At 33.7% G+C, this 23,101-nt stretch overlaps 2 protein-coding genes across 9 annotated transcripts in view; one reads left to right on the top strand and one right to left on the bottom strand.

The window, feature by feature from the left end:
• LOC130051241 (protein broad-minded-like) overlaps window positions 1–8,968 on the bottom strand; it is a 45,135-nt gene extending 36,167 nt beyond the window's left edge. For 7 of the 8 annotated variants that reach the window (XM_056152882.1, XM_056152878.1, XM_056152881.1 and 4 more), the window contains exons 1-14: window positions 8,776–8,912; window positions 7,751–7,929; window positions 7,240–7,398; window positions 6,818–7,007; window positions 6,506–6,580; window positions 6,253–6,378; window positions 6,081–6,156; window positions 5,744–5,847; window positions 4,685–4,746; window positions 4,298–4,442; window positions 4,035–4,091; window positions 3,577–3,682; window positions 3,137–3,271; window positions 2,793–2,879 (exon numbers count right to left, since the gene is read on the bottom strand). In XM_056152882.1, the coding sequence (XP_056008857.1) occupies window positions 2,793–2,879; window positions 3,137–3,271; window positions 3,577–3,682; window positions 4,035–4,091; window positions 4,298–4,442; window positions 4,685–4,746; window positions 5,744–5,847; window positions 6,081–6,156; window positions 6,253–6,378; window positions 6,506–6,580; window positions 6,818–7,007; window positions 7,240–7,398; window positions 7,751–7,902 (1,474 nt within the window). In that variant the 5' untranslated portion in view covers window positions 7,903–7,929; window positions 8,776–8,912. Of the gene's footprint in view, window positions 1–2,792; window positions 2,880–3,136; window positions 3,272–3,576; window positions 3,683–4,034; window positions 4,092–4,297; window positions 4,443–4,684; window positions 4,747–5,743; window positions 5,848–6,080; window positions 6,157–6,252; window positions 6,379–6,505; window positions 6,581–6,817; window positions 7,008–7,239; window positions 7,399–7,750; window positions 7,930–8,775 lie in introns of all 8 variants that reach the window. The other variant, XM_056152876.1, reaches the window with a different exon arrangement.
• A 5-nt stretch (window positions 8,969–8,973) lies between these two features.
• LOC130051242 (protein NipSnap homolog 3A-like) lies at window positions 8,974–22,701 on the top strand. The gene is made up of 6 exons (XM_056152883.1): window positions 8,974–9,227; window positions 10,630–10,849; window positions 13,052–13,210; window positions 17,267–17,377; window positions 17,526–17,588; window positions 22,047–22,701. The coding sequence occupies exons 1-6, from the start codon at window positions 9,198–9,200 to the stop codon at window positions 22,106–22,108; spliced, it is 645 nt and encodes a 214-aa protein (XP_056008858.1). The 5' UTR covers window positions 8,974–9,197; the 3' UTR covers window positions 22,109–22,701.
• Window positions 22,702–23,101: the final 400 nt, after the last annotated feature.

Below are 23,101 nucleotides of genomic sequence, written 5' to 3' on the forward strand. Positions count from 1 at the left end.
GTGAGGGGATAACTAGTCTCATACGACATTACACAAATCACTAACAAGGCTCATATATTAAATATTTGAATGATATTGTAAATGAAAATGGCATAAAACCTTTGGAATGGTTTGATGACAAACTTATATGTAAAAAAAAAACTGGATGTGTGAATATATGATTATAAAAACAGTTATAACAAAAACCTTCAAAAGTTATGAATTTTCAAATATACGATACGAAAACATTTTTCATGGGAATACATCATACGATTTATTATGTAAAGGACATGTTAAAGTGTGTGATATCAATTCAAAGTTGATTTACGAAATTCTTTGCCATGAAAAATTTATACATGTACCTCCATTACACCAAGCTTATTACGGAAAGGTTTTTGAAATAACAAAAACGGCTTGGAAATCTATTTATGAACAAAAAATCTTATCCATAAGAGACAGAAGTATATCAGAATTTAATTATAAATTGTTAAATAATCTATTGTGTAACAGAGAATTGCTGAAGAAATGGAAGATAGTAGAAAATGATTTTTGTGTCTTTTGCAGAGATGCTAAAGAAAACAATGAACATCTTATCTTAAAATGTAAAAATGTTTCTCATATATGGGACATTGTTAAACAAATTTTAAAATTTGATATATCGTGGAAAACAATTGTGATAGGATTTTACTATGTAAACAATGAAAAGACACTCTTTTTGAATAGCATAATATCTCTTATTGCCTGTAAAATATACAAGTATAAAATGTATTGTAGATTAGATAACAAAGATGAAAAACCTCAAGAAATATGTAATCACATAAAAAGTAAATTGAATTTTTATACAGAAGTGTACACAAAAATTCAGGATAAAAAATATGCTAAAGTTATGAAAGCAATTAAAGACAAATTGTAATTTATACACCTTTGCAGGTATGACTTTTTATAATATGAAACCTCTGACAAATATCTGTCTATGCACATTTTTAATTATGCTTCAATGTGAGTTTATTTTGAACAATTTGAATTGATTACAAACAACTATATTTCTATATCAAATAAAATTTTGTAATAAACCTTTTATATACTGGTATTTTGCAAAAAGTTCCCACTATGAGGAGGGGTCCTGTCCTCCTATAGTGCTGCCATGGGGGTTGTGATATGAACTTTTGAATTGTTAACCCCGCATATGGCAGTTTCAGGTTCTTTATGTACATAATTATATTGTTGTGTTATTGGTTTTTCCGTAAAAATAAGAACCTTTTTTGCCATAACATGTTAATAAATTTTGTTATATAACAGTATATTATATGTGTGTGTGTTTGTATGTATGCATATATGTTTGTGTTTTCTATATGTAGAAATTTATATGTATAAATTTATATATATGTATATGTATGCCTATATACATCTAATCCAAGGGGCCCCTGGCACCCTAGGTAAAGATTATAAGGGGGTCTCTGCGGAGACTTTACCCCGAAATAGTAATGTATTTTGGAATTAGACTGATATATGTGGAAAAAACAAAAAAAAAAACAAGGCTCATATATGTACTACATTAGCTGCAATAATGTAGCCCTCTCCATGGGGGGAGGGGGGGGGGGGGGGGGTTAAGAGAGAGAGGGCTACAACTTCTTAGGATCTCTATAATGGTGCAGATTGCAGGAGTGATTCACTCCTGCAACATTTTTGAACATTCACTGGCTTTATTTACATAAATAACATGATATTCTATGATTCTTAGTCAATATATAAACTTACAACCTGCAGATTATGATTTATGAGGCTCTATTCTACCGTTTTTAACAATTTTGATATATTCCAATTTCTCGATTCATATTTGTGCACCATGTTTGATTGTCAAGTTATTTGCATATGACCATATAAGGTAGTGTTTACATCAATGGATAAGTACAGGGGAGAAAGCAATTTTGTCAATATTGAAAAGGTTTAAATTTGACTTCAAGTTAAAACTTGAACAGCAGAGTGTAACCTTTTTTCTGCTGCCATATGATTTCCCTTTCTTTGTCGGAATGACTCGAGTAACTACATGTACATGTTTGCGCTGATTGTCAATGTTAAGGTTTTTCTGTGAATCCGCCTACCCACCTACGAGATCTCGCAATAACAAGCATGGCGGAGCAGATGAAGAATATTGCATGTTGTACATGATATTCAATGAAAAACACCTTTATTTGAGACATGCCCAAACACAAAGTTGGTACATTTTTCAGTATAAATAACATTGGAGACAAATACACAGAACTTTTTACAGGTTATTCAAAAAAATATTTTGCACCATTACGAAGATCCTATGGAATTGTAGCCCTCTTCCAAAAACGTCAGAATAAAATAAATCAGAGAGGGCTACATTATTGCAGCTAGTACTACATGTATATTACACAAATCATAAACAAGGCTCATACAACACTAAACACATCAATGACAAGGCTCATACAACACTAAACATATCAATGACAAGGCTCATACAACACTAAACAAATCAATGACAAGGCTTAATATGAATACAAAACAGAAATCATTCACAAAAACAAAAGAACACACACAATCAGGTTTAATTTCCCATCATGTGCATTTCCTTTGTTGTGACTTACATCATATTATAAGAAGTGCAAGAAAATTAATTCCAAACAACACATTTCACTTCATATCATACAGCAAGAAACAAATTTAATTACAGTTCTCACACAACCAATAAAACACTTGTGAATGAAATTTTCTTTACTTTGGTTCGGGGTTTTTTCTTACAAATATTTAATTAAATTCATACACATGTACATGTATTTTTCACTTACTACTATGAGACCGCGGTAATGTAAAAGAACTTGGATCCACCACTACCAAAACCAAGGACACTAGCAGCTTCTTAATCGTGACAGGATCTATTGGTTAACAGAAAATACTTATTAAAAAAGGTTTGGCATATTCCTGGAGAAAAAAAAAGGAAAAAAGATTCCAGTCTTAATTCATCATGCAATGTACTGTACATGTAATGAATCCTAAAAAGAAAACATACAATGTATGTACATCAACATTTTGACATATTTCACAGGAATTTGAGGTCAAAATATTAAATTTGTATGCTTTTGTTCTTCAATACCCATTTTCAACCTTCCATATTCTTTTAATTGATACATACCTTCCGAATCTCCCAGCTTTATTGGGAAAAATTTCCGTCCATTGGTAAAACATAACAAACGACCTAGTAAATGAACGGAGTGAATGAAGTAGGCATACTCAAGTTCTGCTCCAGCATAAAAACTTCTTCTTCCACCTACAAAAACAGACTCAAGGTTAATGACCTTCACCTTCTACATTTCAGACCTGTCAATACTTCATGTACTCATCTTTCATTAGGGTCAGCAAGAATAATTTTGCAATTTCAGAATTTCCTAGTGGAGTCTTTTTACTTACATGTACATGTAAGGTGACTTAAAATGGGATTCAATAAAATCAGTTTTGAATTTCTAGGTTCTATCCTTTCATTTACCTAAACATTCGCTAAAATAAAAAATAAGCGCAAGGGCAGACTAGTCATTTCTAACGCTTAGGATCCTTGAAATGTGATAAGATGAATACCTCCAACTGTAATCTTGGTATATGTGTCAGAGAAATCACTCATCAGGTCAAAGGGAAGTTTACGATTGGCAGAAAAATCCAAGCAATGACGAACAGCATCAACAACCTACAGTATAGAAAGCATTAACAACCTACAGTGTATAATTATCTACAGTATTGACAAACATGAACAACCTACTGAATAAAAAACAAACAGCATGAATCCCCTGTGATATAAGAACCATACAACATTAGCAACCAACAGTATCAAAAGTAAACAAAGTCACTACCATAATTTTACTTGCAAACAATGAACCCAGTAAAATCAATAAACAATAATGATAAATCATGAAAAATCTTCATGGGTTTTTTTTTTTTTACATAAACATATATGGTAATGATTTATTATAAAAATTTACAATATACTCAAATACATAGATCTAGATTATTTATAATGATAAATGGAGGAATATACTCACAATTGGTCTATATTTTTCTAGTAGCTTCAACAATCTGTGACGACTGTAATTACCATGCTGAAGGAAAAAGAAGAGACCGTCTTAAAATTCTAATTTAAGATCTACATGAATTGATTTAATGGGAGGAATCTAGAATATGAATGAACATTGAACTTAAGAAAATTGTACACACAAAATCAAAACATTGCCAGATAGCATGATCAATAAAAAGCAAAATTAACTATTTAAAATTTTCGTTTTTTCAACATTCAAATAAAACTGACCATCCATTTGATGAACCACTGTGCTTTGGGGTCAATGAGTGCAATGAAATGAATCGGTGACAATTGGGCAGATGTTCCCACTGGGCCACCCATCTGATGAATGGAAAACAGATTCAATGTGCTCTCCAGAATTTCCTCAATGTACCTGGAAATCACATGCATGTACATTTCTTCTGTTAAATCAATTAAAAATCTCTACCAGCAGTTATAAAATATGAAAATAAAGCAACTGATTTGCTGACTGTGAGCTAAGAATTACATGTTTACGACAGGTGTTATTCTACTGTAAATATCAAATCTACATTGAAAAATATAAGTATATGAATATCACAACTCAACCTAGCACAATGTCACGTATTAACGATCAGTGTAATGCCGAGAACAAACCTGTCAGGATAGCGTATCCAGTAATTGGTTGTTTCTTGTTGGAACTCATTCAATAAGCGAAACTGAAAATGAACACATATAATCATATAGCATGAATCATTTACAAAGAATTGTATACAACCTAAGGGTTGAAAGTTCAATGTGAATTATAGGCGATTCTTGATGGCTCAAACTTTGATCTCTCAAAGTTCTTGATCTCTTGAAAAGAAATCAAAGTCCCATTTTTTTTGTCTATATAACTAGGCAAATTTTCTCTTGACCTCTTGAACTTCCATCCTCTCTAAGTGAAATTTGGGTCCTGTGAAAAATGTTTCCTTATTTAGCACTCTTGATATCTAAAAAATGGTAGTGACATTTTCCATATACATTGAACATGTAGAAAACTTCCATCAACCATTGTTTCCACTTGGAATGGTGAATGCCCATGGCTGCATTAATTAGGTATTTACCAAAGTGACACATCACCTGTGCATTTTATGGGGTAGAGAATATAAATAATTGTTTAATTGTCAGTTTTAACCCTATCATGGCCTGTGCTTCACTTTAGGGGTGAATAATTAATCGTTTGATTGTACAATATTTAACTACAATCAGATAACAGTACGATGCCATGTAATTTTAAATAATGCCATGTAATTTTAAATAGTTTGTTTTGACTTGTCACTGACATAGTCATTTTGAAATTTTTTCCCCTAGAAATGCCAATAGATATGATATTCTTGTCCCAGGATGTTGTAAATATACACATGTGGTTTAAAACTACAAAATCTTAACCATAACAGTCAAATTTTTAATTTTCAGATTCAACCTTCAATCTCTCAACCTCTTGATCTTTCTATTAAGTTTAAACAAGGTCCCTTGAACTTAGAATTTTTCAAGAGTTACCCGTACATTGCTAAGCAGATAAATGCTATGATGTCATAAAAAAATTGTTTTGATAAAGACTTTTTATTTTTCATGGCTGGATTGTTAAATAGTTTCATCAGATTAAAAATCCCTGAAATTGAAATTCCAACAAAAGGTCATAGTAAAACCATCAGTAATAATAAAAATTCATACTGCTTTGACTAGTTTAACTATTGCAGGATTTGTAATGTCCAGGCCATTCTTTATCTTTGGTATTGTCCCTCTTCGTGATTGAAATTGCCCAATCAGATACTCAGCTGAAAAAGTTACAAAATAGGTTTAGGCTATACTGTAACAAGTACAGCTCTCTAAACAAACTTAAAAGGTATAATTAACATCAAAGAAAAATATTCTTTCTTGAACAGATTTATTTCGATTCTATCTTTAAGATTACATAAAAATTATCAAAAACATCAATGAAAGCTTGAAACAATGAAATAAAGGAACTGTCATAAGAATAATTTAATCTAAAGATATTAAAAATTCTCACCTAGAAGTGTGTAAATTTCTCTTGTTTGTGGAGATGTTGTCACAAAAGCTCTTGTTATGAACTTTAGAGACATATGCTAATCAAGAAAAGAATTTTTTTTAATTAAACAGCGTCACATTTTCAATAAATCCAGCATGATTAACTTGTATCTGTATTTCACTTTGTGGCTTACTGTGAGAGAATCATCAGGTTCAGACATGACATCCAGCAGATTTCTGCGAATCTGTGGCCAGAAGTCACTGTTAATGAAGTCGGCTGGCATGTTCTGATTCAAAATTTGCATGGTTTCAGTCTTGGACTGCAGAGAGAAATAAACAATGTTGTGTTAACAAATACCTTCACCTTACTGAACTCTTTTTTGAAGCAGAAAGCCTTGGAAACAAAACATTACCTCTTATAGGCTGTGTATGGTTTGTTTGTCTTACCTGAATGTCTCTATTTTTATGAAGCTTATCTGCCACAGACTGCAACTCCTCACTGTTTGGCAGCAACAGCATACCCTTATATAAAAGTATATATATTAAAAAAAATAAAAAGTATTTGACAATTGAAGAAACTTTCCATTTTGTCCTATACTTTCACATTGAACTCCCCAGAAAGTATGACTAGACCACATTTATTAATGAAAACACTTCATATCTTGTATTTGAAATATGGTGCAGGATAAATTATTTCTTTATACACTTTCTATAACTGAAACTGACACCTGATACACTTTCTATGACTGAAATTGACACCTGATTAAATGAACTGTCACATGAAGACTCTTCTTCATCACTGTCCACATGATGTCCATGTCGATGATAAATCAAAGGATCAGAGTTTTCTTTGTGTTTTCCAGATCCAAATTCAGCATCAAAATTCTTTATCAACTCTTCTACAGCCTCTGATATATATCTTTTCATTTTCCTAGACATGTCACTGTAACTGAAATGAAGCATACATAAATAATTAGAAATTACATTTTCATATGAGAGAACATGTAAAAAGCTACATACATATTGACAGTTTTAAGGAATTTCAGGATGCAATGAATGAGATGTTTTTTGTATCATTATTTCTTGATGTTAAAGTATATGCATTTTGATATTCAATTTAGAGCACTTAAGCAAGCTGAATAAGCCGACATGAAATCCACATGTTTACGTTATATACATACGGTTTTGAATTGATCACCGACTGTGTGATCTTGCTGACCAGGGTCTCTTGACCTGATGTGTCAACTTGACCAGCCATAGCAAACTTTTCAATCTCATCTTCAATTAAAGGACTCAAGGCTTCATCAATCTTTCTCTTCAGTTGCTTTACAAACTCGAACCTACAAAAATTAATAAGTACAAAATATTGGCAATTGGCATACATCCAAATACTACCAACTCTTGATGACTCACACCTGATTGCTCAAAGTTTTTGATCTAAAAAAGTATCATAGGTTCCTAGTGTTTTCCTTTATTTAAGCAAAACAGATTCATCTTTGATCAAACAAATTCACCTTTGATCTCAACAAGCTCCCTGGAAGTCACTGATATAACATTTTTTTTTAAAAATTCACAACCTGAAGTTTTAAAGTTGAAACATACTATAATAGAATATATAAGCAGGTGGATAGGTACTGAAATTTAATTTGATCTGTAGGATTTTTTAGGACATCTAATATGAAATCTTCCAACCTGTGAAAATGTTGATCACTTTCTTCCAGGTGGATCAATGTTTCCTCTGCAATTTCGAAGTTCCCAGATTCTCTAATGTGGGGTTCAAAATCGATTATTAGTTGCCGGATATTATTTTTCAAATCTTCCCCTTCCAATCCTCTCCAAGCCATTCTTAATGATTAGTGCTATGATTTAAGCTGGAAAAGAAACAAGTTTTGCAAATTTTCTATGAAGAGAAATACATTTATGTTCTTTACATGGACCACATTCAGATGTGACCAGAGTTATTATGACATTAATGATTAGGCCTACATGAACTTGCAATGATTATCAAGGCAAACCTTGTTAATATTATTACAATATGGTGTAAAATTAACAAGGACTACATTCCTATCATGCCTATCTTGAAGAGTGTGATATTCATTCAGGACCCAAGAACATGCGGTTGTATTTCTGTGGACGATTCCTTTAAAATGCAAAATTTATTAATAACCTTATGAAATCAAATGGGTCATAATATTGAGATGTAAGCAAAAATACCAGGACAAATGTCCTTCCTAGACCCTACTCATATAAGGAAGTTAGCCCCTGAGGTTCTGAGCACAACTGCGCACGATGTTACAACTAAGTAATTACTGGTTCAGTACTGATCTTATTGGTGCAAACATATTACACTGTTATCACATATATTACTTAACCCTATCCAGTTGAAATTTTTTGTGTCAATTGAAATTTTAAAAGGGTTTGCCAGGGACTATATTTTGTGGCAGAAGGATTGATTAATAAAAAAGTTCTAAATCTGCATGATATTACATGTTTCTGTTTCATCCAATACATCTTCTGTATCATGTTATCTTTATTTTAAAACGACGTAGCATTGCTATGAACATGAACTCTAATTAGAATAGTGTTGTGGTTAGTTCAAAGTATGAACATATTCAAAAATTGTTAATCAACGTTTTGGCTTTACCACTGCACTTAAGAAATTCAATCTAAACTAGCTTAATCAAGCTATATAGCTAAATCAAGAGATTGTGCTGAACCTGTTCATTTAATGATCAAGATAACCCGCCAGTATCTTCAAAATCCAATGTGAAAGGTTACGATTTTACACACATGCAAGAACGCATTGAGTTCATTGAATGGCAGTTAAATCCAATGGTTTCAAAAGGAATATTGGTCTAAACCAAAATATTTTGTGTTTCTTTTGGAATGTTTACATCTCACCGCCATGTTGATTCCTTTAACAAACTGTAATTTCTTATGAGTTTTCCGATTGGCCAAATGGTGATTGAAAAACCAATCAGCATCCAGAAAAGAAAAATCTGTTTGGTAGTTGGCAAGAGTATATCGGAACGTCTTAGATGTCTACCTATAAAAGACGTGACCCAGTAAATACTCTAGAAGAATTCCGAATATCGAACAGCGTGACCTACTAATTTGACCTACTTCTAGACGAGCAAGAATGGCAGTAAATGTTCTGAAGAACTGGAGGGTATGCATCCTTAAATTATGTATATATTATGATTATGATATTTGCACGGCATTACATGATTAGGCATGGGCTTCATGCATCTAAAAAAAATAAGTATTTAATGTTGACAGCTAGGGCTTCATCCCCCCCAATTTATTTGTATGGAATGCTCCCGTATGCAACTGTGCAGACCATGATTAGAAGGAGAACTTTCATTTTCAACTACAATCCAACGTAAATCTTACGTCAGAAATTGACGTCAATACAACGTCAATCCAACCAACTTTGCCTGATTACTACATTCCCCCCTCCTTAATTTGTCTTTGCCCTCGAAGACACACACAATTCAGGTTCTTTTCGCTCCTCGCAGGACAACCTGCAGTGCAACTGTAGTATGTAAGAGAGAGGAGAAATCAGGTGCTCTAACCACTGAGTTACCCAGGCAGATATACATGGTCCGTATAGCCCTAATTACTACATTCCTCCTTCCTTAATTTGTCTTCGCCCTCAAAGACACACACAACCTAGGTTCTTTTCACACCTGGCAGGACAACCTGCAGTGCAGGAGTGGTCAACAGCACCAACTGTAGTATATAGGAGAGAGAGGAGAAAATCTTTGGCTGGACCGGGAATCGAACCCAGGACCCCTGCATTTACTATTAAGGTGCTCTAACCACTGAGCTACCAAGGCCGATGTCTACGGTCCATATAGCCCTAACTACAACATTAATATGTTCCTCAGCCTGATTGTTCTTGGGGGGAAAAGGAGAACTTATGCATGCACTTGGTGGCAGGAACAGCTGTGTCTCTATGGATGACCTTAATATACATATGGTCAGTCTCGCCTGCCCTAGATTCTCGCAGGGTTCCCAATTCAGCTGGTTGTAGAAGTGGGAGAGAGACTGACAGAGGAATGAAGCGCTGATAGATCTTCCTTCAGTGTGATGTTATTTGTCTTGGTTTCTGGTATGTCTGTAGAGAAGGGAGTCCACCTTTCATTTGGTCCATAAGGCCATCAAATATCTGCAAGATTAGTGTTCATAAATTGCTATAATTATAGTGACAATTGTGCAATTGGTTCCTGCTTAAAATTTGTCACTGTAAGCTTACAAGGAAGATTAGGCTAGACAGATGTCAACTGAGGAGATGAGATGAAGTGGTGAAAATGAAATTTTTTAAGTCGCCTTAGCGTCTGAATGCAGAATGTCAGCCAAAAAGTTAAACTGCAGAAGGGTAAGGCATTAAATTTGAACTGGCAATCGTTTCTAACAATTAGACCAGTGACAAATTGCTGTCTGCTGGTTCTGTGCAAGAGAAAATGGTCATATTCTTACACTAATTAGGGTATTTACATTTAAGAATTATACATGTATTGATAAGCAGCAATTTTTTTCTGAATAAAGATCAATCTTTTACCTTTCAGGTTATTGGAAGGTCTTTTGCAAGAGTTTCTAACACCCGTAGTTTGCACAGTGAACCAGTTTATGAACTGAGGACTTACAGCATTCACCCCAAGGACTTCAAAGATTTCATCCAGCTCTCAGCAGAATGCATGCATTTACGAACCAACCATTCTAAACTGATAGGATATTGGATCAGTGAAATTGGAGGAATCAGTGATGTTGTTCACATATGGGAATATGGTAATTGTGTGCATGCATGCGCATATGTGTGCAACACAAACAATATGAAATAGTCCGGGATGACCTGTCCCCTTCTTCATGATGATAGAATACATGTATTTACATAGAAATAAAAACTGAATAAACGAAATAAAAACAAATACAAATTAGCAGTAAACACAAATACTGAGAAAATACAGAATGTTTATACATATTGAAATTATCAAGTGTTACAAAGAGCAATAAAAAAAAAAACATGTTCTCAACAAGAGCCAAGACTGAACTGAACTAATGAACTGTAATGCGAGTCAAACACAAAGAACTAGTCAACTAATCAGTATAATTAAGCAGTTCATTAGCTCGTTCCAATGATGGTCAGTATAGATATTTCGTACCTGGGGGTGTAAAGCTTAGTTAATTACTAGTGTCAAGAGGAAGAGCAAGGAAAAATTTTGGATGCATATACTGCAATCATTCCACCCCAATGGCATGGACAAACTCAATCATGTCAATGACTTCACCAGAATGAAATTGTGGCCAATATGGAATACTGGAACCATTATTTCGTCTCTGATTCCGTGCTGGTTTTAATATATGTTCAAGGAGATTTCATTTTCTGCATTAACTTTGACAATTTTTCGGATCAGTAAATGAGCACACATAGCTAAATGTATCAGATATGGTGAGTTCAGATGTCGTTTTTAGCTCACCTGAGCTGAAGGCTCAAGTGAGCTTTTCTGATTGCCTGTTGTCCGTCGTCTGTCTGTAAACTTTTTACATTTTGGACTTCTTCTCCAGAACCAAGGGACCAATTTCAACCAAACTTGGCAAAAAGCATCCTTTGGTGACGGGCTTTCAAGATTGTTCAAAGGAAGGACCACGCCCCCTTCAAAGGGGAGATAATCACAAACATGCAAAATAGGGTGGGCCGGGTCATTTAAAAATCTTCTTAAGAACCACTGGGCCAGAAGAGCTGAGATTTATGAATTATATAAGATTTCTTTATAGAGGAATAGATATAAATATGACATACCATAGATATTAATGAATCATCTTTAAATAACTAATTTGTATATATACAAGAGTTGCCCCACGTGAAACATATTTTTTGTAACTTCTTTTTCTAAAGAGTTCCAATTTTTTTTAATGCATCAGATGTATCCCTAATCTCAACTGAATATTTGGACTGATGCCCTCACTGGATCCAAATATTTAGCCGAGTCGAACCTCGGCCAAGATTAATGTATCCCCTATTCGCCATTTACTTTCTATAACAACACCATGATTAGCTGTTAATCTGTCCATATTGTTCTAATTTATATTTCATTGATTTATTCATATTTTTGTTAAATATTCAATCTTTGTCCCCTGATTTTTTGCTTGCACTTGATCACTTGACTTCAAAATGTTTGCCGAACGTCTTTGTGCAGTAAAGCGGACTTGAAAACTTAAATGTCTACAGTGTTATAGGGTTATTGAACTTATATTGGTGAATATTGGCACTCGTTGGCTGTCAAAATGTGCGAGTGCATTTTGACAGCCAACGAGTGCCAATATAAGTTCAATAACCCTTTTATTATATAGCTAAAGTATCTAGTTGTTAAATCATATCCCTTTTCACTCAAAATACTCCAAACTAGAGAAGAATTCATCAATATTGGCATCTAAGGTGAAAGTGTGCAATATCAGCATGCATTTCTTAACTGTTCAATATTAAACCCATGTTTATGTCATTACTGTAAGGTCATTATTGAACACTCGATCATGCTCGGAATGTTTCGGGCGTACACAATTTATGCAATGCAAAGTTCGTGTTCAATAAATTTTCAGGATATTGAACACTAACACTCTAGATTTTACGCAGATTTTATAATAGACTATTTATTAGCTACAGTGTATATAATATTATTTACAGTTATCTTATAGCTGTGTATAAACAGTGGAAACGTGGGTAATTTATGTATATAATCAGGAATACTGATTATGCTGTAGTTACCACCATGCTGCAATTGTATATGAATTCCCCATAACCTGATGACACAAACAACCCATATTATGTCAAGTCAGTAAGAAAAAAAGTCGGCACTTTTCTCAAGAAATAGGATACTTGGAAACAGGATGGTTGATAAAACGTTGGGGAAATAGAGATATTTAGATGGGATTTACACCGACAGGATATCTTTACTAATATGATATATAATCATAGAATTTCTTCATTCACAGATAGCCTGAAGCATAGGGCTCAGGTGAGACAGGCACTCGGAAATGATCCCAACTGGCTTTCTAAGTATATCAGCAAAATAATGCCAATGTTGGGCCGTCAAGACAATGCTCTGCTGAAACTGACTAGCAAAAGTAATCTGGTACAGACGAACAGTGGAGGTATTTAATACAAAGAAAAGATTTATTTAATCAATGATATTATTGCAGTGGTGGATTTAGAGGGAGGAAGGGGGAGGGTGTCCTCCCCTTCTCCTTTTCGCAAAAATTTACAAAATAATGTGAGAATAATTCCAGATTTGGCATGGCTGAGCATTTTACCCAATACTTGACGTTCACATGTGTGCCCTCCCCTCCCCCTTTTCAGAAATCCTGGATCCACCACTGTATTGTGTTTAAATATTCTTAAAATGGTAAATATAAATGCATCTTATTTTAATTTTGAAATATTTCTATTGTTTCTCTGCATGACCATATCTTTTATTAATGTTGACATACTTAGGCTTCACAAATATGGCGTAAACCTTCGGTTCAATCTGCATAGTGGTGACTACATATGGCAGTTTTGCCATTCACATGTACTATATATTCTTGAATACAAAACACACTTTTAACATCATAGATATATATTCGGTGTATCAGGTACATTGTGCAGCTTACAAGTATATACTGATCAAAAAGAGAAATGCATAGTAGTAATTTTTTTGCTGAATCTTTTCAAATAATTTTGTATACATTTTTGGGTCTGGAATGAATCACCCGATTACTCCTTAATTATGATATCAGTAATACAATTGTTTACTGGATAATATTGTATAGAATATGTGGATGATAAAACTTAGTCTCAAAAAATCCCCAAAATCAGTCTGTGCAACTCTTGGTTGTTAATTTTAAGTTCATAATGCACATGATTTAGGCACTAGTAGTCTATTAAATGCATGTGTTCTCGATATTTGATTGCATTATCATTAAATGTAACTGCTTTAGGAGAAATGCCACAGTTAAATGATGCTCAACACAACAACGCAATTGGACGACTGAAAGCAGGTGTATCACAATTTGCAGTTGCAAGAGATTTCAATTTTGCACAAGGCAATATATCTCACCTTTGAAGCAAGTGAAAATCATGGTTCTTTAACATTACTTTAAAAACAGGTCCTGTGTTGTGGCAGCTTATGATGTCTCAATATGAGTGAAAAATTCTCCACGGAATGTAAAACAATCAACCAAAAGCATGGTTCATCAAATGATCATTGGATAAATTTTGTCAATTGGAAAGCGTTGCCAGACAGTCATTGGTGGTCATGGGGGCACACTAGATACATGTAATGAACTTGGGTGACCTTGAACTGTTAATGATTTTAATGATTATTAATTTAACCCAACATTTACTCTTTTTTTGTGTTATATCAGTTATGAAGTATTTCTCATGTCCTATAATGAATATGAAATTGTACCATGCATTTCTTTTTTTTATCAGTACATATATAAAAATGCATATATACCCCAAATAATTTACTTTGTCAAAAAAATAGCTATCCACTTTCATTTAATCATATTTTAGAAACCTGGTGACTTACTCTTTTGTGATTGGGATGAGTGGGGGTCCATCTTTCCTTCTGTCCCCCTTTGCTACCCCCTCTCTCCCTTTCTATACACCCAAGACAAGACGCATCACAGGGTTTTGACATAATCTGAGCAAACTGGTCTATATAATATATACATGTATTCCAGTTTGCTCAGATTGTGACAAAACCATTATGGTATGGCATATGTGTATGGCTGTCCATTAGCTTTTTGTGTGCTCATAACTTAAATGCTACGATGCCTAGAATCATCAAACTTTGTCAGCTTATGCATCTTGGGTAGAAGGTGTGTTGCACTTTAAAATTAGGTCACTGTGACCTTTGATTAAGATGATATTGGCAAATATTTCAAAACTGTCCCGACTCATAGCTGGACAATTATTTGGTTTAGAATCATCAAAATTGATCAGTTAATGCATCTTAGGTAGAAGATATGTCACACCCTACACTAAGGTTACTAACCTTTAATTAAGATGATATGACCATATATGTCATAACCCTTTCTAGGCTTATGTAGATTTAAGTCCTAGAATCAACAAACTTTGTCATTTGGTGTATCTGTAGAGAAGTGTAAATTACAGCTTGAAATAAGGTCAAACAAGAAATATTTGTAAAACATATATGCCCCCCTTGGTGCAAAATTTTAAAGGGTTATACAGTTATTTAACCAATAGTAGTGCCAAAACAATTCAGGATATGGAGGGGAACACTCCTTTGTCCAGAGTGACCAATACCATGTGACCTCAAAATCAATAGGCCCATCATCCACTCTTTAGGATGTACCGGTGTTCCAAGTTTGATGTGTGCCAAGGAAAGGGTTCTCAAGATATTGAGAGGACAGTATATTCTTATGTCCAGTTTGACCATGTGACCTCAAAATCAATAGGGGTCATCTACTACTTATGATGTACCAAGTTTGATGTCTGTCAAGCAAAGGGTTCTCAAAGTATTGAGTGGACAGTATATTCTTATGTCCAATTTGACCCTTGACCATGTGACTCCAAAATCAATAGGGGTCATCTACTCCTTACAGGGGTCATCTACTCTTTACAGTGTGTATCAAGTTTGATGTCTATCTTAAGATGATGGATACCATCCCATATTTAGAGTGGATTGACCCTTGACCATTTACCTTTACTTCTACACATAACCTATTAAGGAGGTATGCTACACCAGAGAAATTTGATGTAGATGAAAAATGGAGGATATGTAAAACTACATTTTGAAGTTGAAAATTTTCAAATTTACTTTATTTTGTCAAAAAATACAGTTTTAGCAGAAGGTAATCTGAAAAAAATTAAAAACCCCTGCTGGACTCGAACCTGCGACCTACAGTTCAGCAGTCGCTATTCTAACCTACTCGGCTAGGTATTTAAATGGGAAAGGAAAAGTGAAATATTGCTGATACCGATTTTTTCATCCATGTTTTTATAAGAAGTCAGCCATTATGACGATGTAGAGTACTACCTTAACCCACATATCAAATATCATTATATGATCGATAAGTGAATGGTTCTCAAGATATTGAGTGGACAACATGTGGTCTACCGTCCGACATACCAACCAACAAATATGCCCCTCTTCTTTGAAGGGGGGAGGGGGGCATAATAAAAAACTTATGTTTTAAGGGAATTAATTTCTGCAAGTGTAAGACAATAATGCAGTAACCTTATTAAAAATTATCACATCAAGAAATACACATTTTTTCATTATTAAATATAGATACATGAATATAACAATTAATATAGATAATTACACCCCCATCCCCCACCCCCAATGATGACATAAGCAATATTGTACTATAAAAATGCAAAGACTTGACAAGCACATCACATATCAGAAAGAGCATTATTCCATTTGTCCCATGAGAATAATTATGTAAACCATTGTGTTTCAAGGAGTTCAGATGGACATTCAAAGGTCATTTTAATAAAATCCAAATTGCATGCGTCAAATTAAATATTGATTTGATAACAAATATAAAGTAAAAATGCTGTGTAAATGATTGTCACTCCTTTAGTTAAGGGGCATTTCTTTGTGTGCAACCCAAATTTTTTAAATAATTCATACCATGTGAAAGAATTAAATTAAAGTGTATCTAAATACATGTACAAGTAGTAAAATAATATATTTTGAAAAATTCATTTCTATAGTTATTTGAACAGTTCACGAGATATCTGACAAGTCAACTTTTGCAGCACCGAGGTTGACTCATGATTTTGTCCCACGCACACTCCTATGTATTATGAATAAAATGTCTGACGGGCATATCCTGTGACTTTGTGGTGCACTTAATTTTTTCCTCTCCCCACTTTTACCCTGTCCATCCCCACCTGTACAGTAAATCCACTTTCATTCAATACATGAGAATGTTTTTTTTCAACATTATAATACAAATATTTAGTTCTCACAATGCTGATCTGGTGAAAATATTCGATGTAATTTTGCAAAACAAATTCTGACCTATATGTATATAGAAGAAATACAGGTACATGTTCAGTGTATATTGAAAACTGTGTGATCTTTGTTTTCTTACTGATGGTATCCATACATGTATCACAGACAGATATGTTGTATATTCAGTTTAACATATAAATTCTTGTATGTAACTAAATTTCTCATTTTTTTTTAGGTGTCTATGAATTGTGTTGCACTGAAAAGCCATTAAATGATCTTTCCACAAGTCGGGGAGATGCTCAGTTGCTGGGAACCTTCTCTTCTGTCATAGGATCTCTCAGCTCATGTATGTACAAAGCAACACTAATAAGTGTACTCTTTCATTTATACACCTGGATTATTTAATGCACAATTTTTATAAATTATGGTTCTTAAACAAAGGATTTTGTTCAAACTGAGTTGTAATAAATTTTGAATGTGTTGATGTGTTGTAGCATACCAGCTGTGGCACCATAAATCCATCGATGATATTCCCAACAGTGCCGCTGCGGCTACTTGTGAGTTTTTATAGTGCTTTTTAAACTGTAAAACGTACTCTGAAGAAGTGAAGTATAGGGCCTGATGGTTTACCCATCCCTCTAACCTCATGTCCAGCACTTTTTTCCCAGATTTTTATACTCTCCTTTGAAGAAAAAAAGTTGGTCTGTCAGCGGACTAAGTGTTGTCTGCTCAATATATCCCCAAGATCCTTTACATTCATAGACATCAAACTAATACACAAGTTGGCAATGACTAGTAAATGCCTTGAGCTGTATTCATTTGGTGGAGAGATACATGAATGGTCCTAATTAGCTTGTTTGCTTTGCAGTTTGGAGATCTCCAGTAGATCTCTATCATCTACTTCTAAAATAGCAAGTAGAGGCTGGAGATATCTTGGCAATATCCTCAACTAGTTTTGGAGATGGCAAATGGATAGACCCCTAAACTGTTGAATTTCTTATCAAAGGGTTAAAGGTCATTGGGTTTCCTAGCATACATATACATGTAGCAATTGTTGTCTTGCTGAAAACTTCAAAATCAGGCTGGTCATGACTAGTATATGACCCGTATTGGATGACTGAAGAATCCTTATTATAAGAGTAAACAAACTTTATAAACAGGTTGGTCATGAGTGGTATATATAACCTATCGATTTTCGAGGCAAGGGTCATAGGGATTTCTATCATGCACACAGTAATTTCTTTCAACCATTAAATTGAGTACCTTATTTCATTTGGCAGGTTGGTAAAGGAGATGATCCCTATTTGTATTCTAGTCAAAGGTCACAAGATTTTGTTTTTTGCATGTATACAGTGGAACCTCGTTAATCCAAACACTTTCAAACTTTGGTCCCCAGCAAAATCGTCCGGATAAATGAAGTGCCTGGATAACTGAATCGCATATTTTCTATCTTTACATAAGTAACCAATATGCCTACTTTATGGATGCATAGTGAATTAAACACATTCTGTCATTGGTTTTAACCATTTGCATTAGTAAATAAATTATAATAATGTTAACATTTACACATTAAATTGATTTATACATGTGCAGTGTATTTACTTATGCTTACATTGTACATGTATATTAGCACTAAAAATAAATATACAAATCTGTGTACTGTATGCACTATAAACAAATAATGAATCACTATATGTAACTATAAATAAATGAATCATTAGTAACTAACATAATCATTTAAACTTCAAACATTTCATCACATTTTTACTTCTTAAAGAGGCCGGTCATCTCCATCTGTCACGAGTTCAGCGGTCTGTCAAAACAATCTTCATCGCCCAAAGTTGATTTAAGAATTTCATGTTTATCATGTCAGTTGACAACATTTTTTGACCAAAATTCCATCTGCCAGAGTTTATATTTCTTATTCTATAATTAACCAAGCCATTATTGGGAGGATAAAATGACCCACTACTGCTTTGATCTAGTCACACGCATTTATCATTTTCATGATGCGATAATAATGGAACAAAACTCAGGTGAAACCATCATTACGGGTACATACAAAATTGAATTGTTATTTTCATTAAAATAGTAATTTTCTCACTTCTACTTAGAGTTTAAAAATTTGAAAGCAATAAAGCTCTACAACATCGTAACAAGAATCAATCGTACACAGGTACATTCTACATGTGTGACATTTTAAACAATAGAAACTTACTTAATGTACATGTGCATGCACATACATGTATATTTCATGCCAATCAACAGGATAAATTCCAGAATCTAGAAGTACATGTATAATCTACACTCTTTAGATTTGAATAAGCCGATATCAATTAACGCATCAGTACAATAATCTATTATGTGTACATGTAGCAGTTCAATAAAACATATTATTACGGCATGATGTTTAATGTATTAATACTATTAGGCTATTGATCAAGACTATAGAATAATATGCAACAGATTTATTTACAAAATTCAACACTACACGCAATACTGATTTTATGTGCACAAATTGGCAATACAATGTCTTGATCGGCACGTGCCATTTAACCGACATGTCATCACACACCACCTTATTTAAGGGAGTTGATAGGGTACAGGTTATCGTTTCAATCAAACAGTTTGGCTTGTTTTTTTTATAATTTACGTCTTGCTAAAATTGTCCGACACAGGCCTTCCCCCAAAAAAATTACCGTCAGAATTAACCGTACAATTTGCAATGCATTTTGTAGTAAAAAATGACCGTCCGGATCCGGAATGTGAATTTCCGGATTAATGATGCAAAATAACGTATAAAAATTCCGTTCCCTAGAAAAATCATCCGGAAGATGAAGCGTCTGGATTAATGGCATCCGGATTAATGAGGCTCCACTGTATAGCAACTGATACCTACTTGTATAACTAAGTAGTCAACAAACTTCATAGGCAAAATTTTTGAGCACATATGCCCTGCATATGTTATGATTCTGTAGCATTTTTCTCAGCAACCACAAAGAAAGTTTAGTAAAAGTTTACAGTGTTCTTCCTTATAATTAAGTGCCCCCAAAGCTGTGTTACTTGGTTAGAATATAAAGCCCTTCACAGTACTGACTTGATTGTCTCCAGGGATGGAGGATGTAAAATAGCTTGTGAACACTTCTCCTCCTATATGGCTTATCTGATAGATTTGGAACTTTGTGCAATGCTTCATTGCCATTTGAAGATGTGCATATTGTCAGGACAGGAGAATCCAAGTATTTTCCTAAAAGTTATAGTGTATCTAAGAGGATTGGAGGATGTAAATTAGCCTGAGTACATTAAGGGGAGTAGCTTTCATTTGGAGCACCCCCAATTTGGGGAGCTGGGGAGACATTTATTTTTCATAAATTTCTCTAGTCTAAAATTCTTCTATAGGTAAGTTTTACCACACCAATAGTGAAATGCGATTCTATATTTCAATTCTACATGGGCAAATGAATTTTTACAATTTTCAAAGAGAGCTCATTATAGGTAATTAAGCAAACAATTTGCCTGCTTGATAACCAGGAGTAAAGATTTTCTAAAATATATTGCATTTTAAACATGTGATCAACTAAGTCCCATCATGAGAGCTGAACATTTAATATTGCTCATTACAATCATACGAAAAGTTTGTCTGCCTGATGTTTAACTGTAGGCTGACCAATCTAGCCTCGCCCTGTTACTTGAACCCTAGGGTCATGATTTTCTTTCGGTTCTGAACCCAGAGATCATTTCAGTTTTGGTATAGGGCTCAATGTTCATTATAATTGTGCAAATATTTTTCCTCCTTGATGTCCTTAAGTAAAGAAGATTTTCCAAGGTCAGTAAAATTAATGAATAGTTTCTCGGGCCAAAAGTTTCCAATTTTGATGAGGCAGCCAGGTAAAAAAAAAAAAGATATAATTTTATTTTTTTTTACTTGGCTGTAGCATGAGTTATATTTCATTTTTATGTTGACTGTAGCAGGTGTCACTTTCTTTATCATGTACATATTTATGTAGAATAAGCAATGGAATTTTTAATGTTTATGAACAAAAAATAGCTTCACATTATTTTATATTAAATGTATACTATTATTCTTAAACACTTGCACATAAATGAGTATGCATTCAATAATTATTTGATCAAAAAGATACTTATACAATTTTATCAAAACCTTCTGAAAGTTTTACATAAATACATGTGTCTATTACACAAGAGTTATACCTCATTTACATAAATAAACAAATATAAATTGGAAGAAAAAATTCCATCCGATACCTTTTTACGGATGACTTGACAAACTATTGATTAATCTTTTTTTTGCCCAAGATTTAAAATACATGACCAACTTGGCCCCACCCTGGGGCATGAATCCTGAACCTAGGGGTCATGAAATTCACAGTTTTGGTAAAGATCGAAAATGTCGGAATAAAACAAAAATCTGATAGGGCTACATTATTGCAGCTAATTATAGCTGTGCTAATAATATGATAGCTTCATGCTCAGGAGTAAAGAAAACAATTATTGAAGATTACATTGATGGTTTGGGACACACCTCTCAGGCCCCAGGGAGACAGAGTCTGTGAAATTTTATTCCCTTCCCTTTGCACCAAAACTGGTTGAAATTGGTTCAGTTGTTTCAGAGAAGCTGGAAATGTTCGAAAGTTTACGATCAACACACCAAAAAACCCCGGACAAAAACAGATAACAATGGGTCACCAGTCATTCAGATGACATCCCAATATCAAACAATAATTTATAGTCCACAGATCAGTTTTTACACCAGTCATTCAGATGACATCCTAATATCAAACAATAATTTATAGTCCACAGATCAGTTTTTACACCAGTCATTCAGATGACATCCTAATATCAAACAATAATTTATAGTCCACAGATCAGTTTTTAGATATGACCCAGTAAAATTTGTCCTATGGGTGTAGTAATTACTGTGAGGCACATACATTTACAGAAAAAAATCTGCTACTTTATTTATGCAGTTTTCTTTGTTTTCTTGTTTTGACTAGATGGTTCTTACTGCACCAGAAGCCGTCTTCTCCTTCCCACCCCATGGTCGCCGATGAAGTAGAAATACATGTACTTGTACCTAGCTACTCTTATACTCTCTATTGAATTAAGAGACAATATTGAGAATGTAACCTAATAATGTAACCTAATCAAATGTGGTATAACATAGCTACCATCTTATAGTGTACATGCTAGTCAGATTCATTAAATACGCATGCAAATGCATGTCAATAATTACTATATTATACATGCATATTTTCTTTAATTAAGTGCTTTTAAGGCTCTTGCATTCGTTTGGGCTAAATTGAATTGTATAATTATATATGTTGTGATATTTGGCTACAAAAAGCATACAGTGTATATACAATGTTAACAAGTAATGATATTTGTCGTAATTGTACCTAGTGCAGTATTGGAGTTGGTATTCATTGTGGATATAGAGATGTTTTGCAGTTGAAAATCGTTTTGATTTGAATTTTTAATTTGTGATTTTTACTACACACCAAGAATTTATCATAGATCTTTCATATTTACATTATCAAGGAAATTGCAGCAGTGATTCATGATTTAAAATGGTGCTACATGTATTTTAAGTTTTGTATTTAAAAAAAAATATGAACATGTTTATACCAATAAATATGTCACAATATCTTACCAGAGTTTTACATCGTTTTTATTAATTTGAAGAGAAAACAAATTTGTGGATAGGGAGAGAAAGCACAAATTGTCATGGAAATTGGTGAAAATATTAGGCCCAACTTTAATCTCACCAACTTAATATGAAAGGCCATTACGTGTGCAATGCCAAACAAAGCCTACTCTAGCACACATTTGCATTTCTGTTAATTATAAACAGGCATACAACATACTAGCATGCAGCTACATAGTGCTAGTCTTGTGAAATTGAATGAGGAAACATTAATTTATAGTGCGTTCAAATAGCTAGGGTAGCTGCTGTAATTTTGAACAGTCCAGTATGGTAGTCGACATCAAATTCCGTTTGTAATTAAAAATACTCCTTAATTTAAAAAATACACAATTCAAATTGCATATC

This window comes from Ostrea edulis, chromosome 1, assembly GCF_947568905.1.
Source record: "Ostrea edulis chromosome 1, xbOstEdul1.1, whole genome shotgun sequence".
Classification (NCBI taxonomy): Eukaryota; Metazoa; Mollusca; class Bivalvia; order Ostreida; family Ostreidae; genus Ostrea; species Ostrea edulis.

Coding starts and splice junctions, on each gene's coding strand:
- LOC130051242 (XM_056152883.1), top strand. CDS start 9,198: ATGGCAGTAAATGTTCTGAAGAACTGGAGG. Junction 9,228..10,629: donor ATGTTCTGAAGAACTGGAGG/GTATGCATCCTT, acceptor TTTACCTTTCAG/GTTATTGGAAGGTCTTTTGC. Junction 17,378..17,525: donor CATAGGATCTCTCAGCTCAT/GTATGTACAAAG, acceptor GATGTGTTGTAG/CATACCAGCTGTGGCACCAT.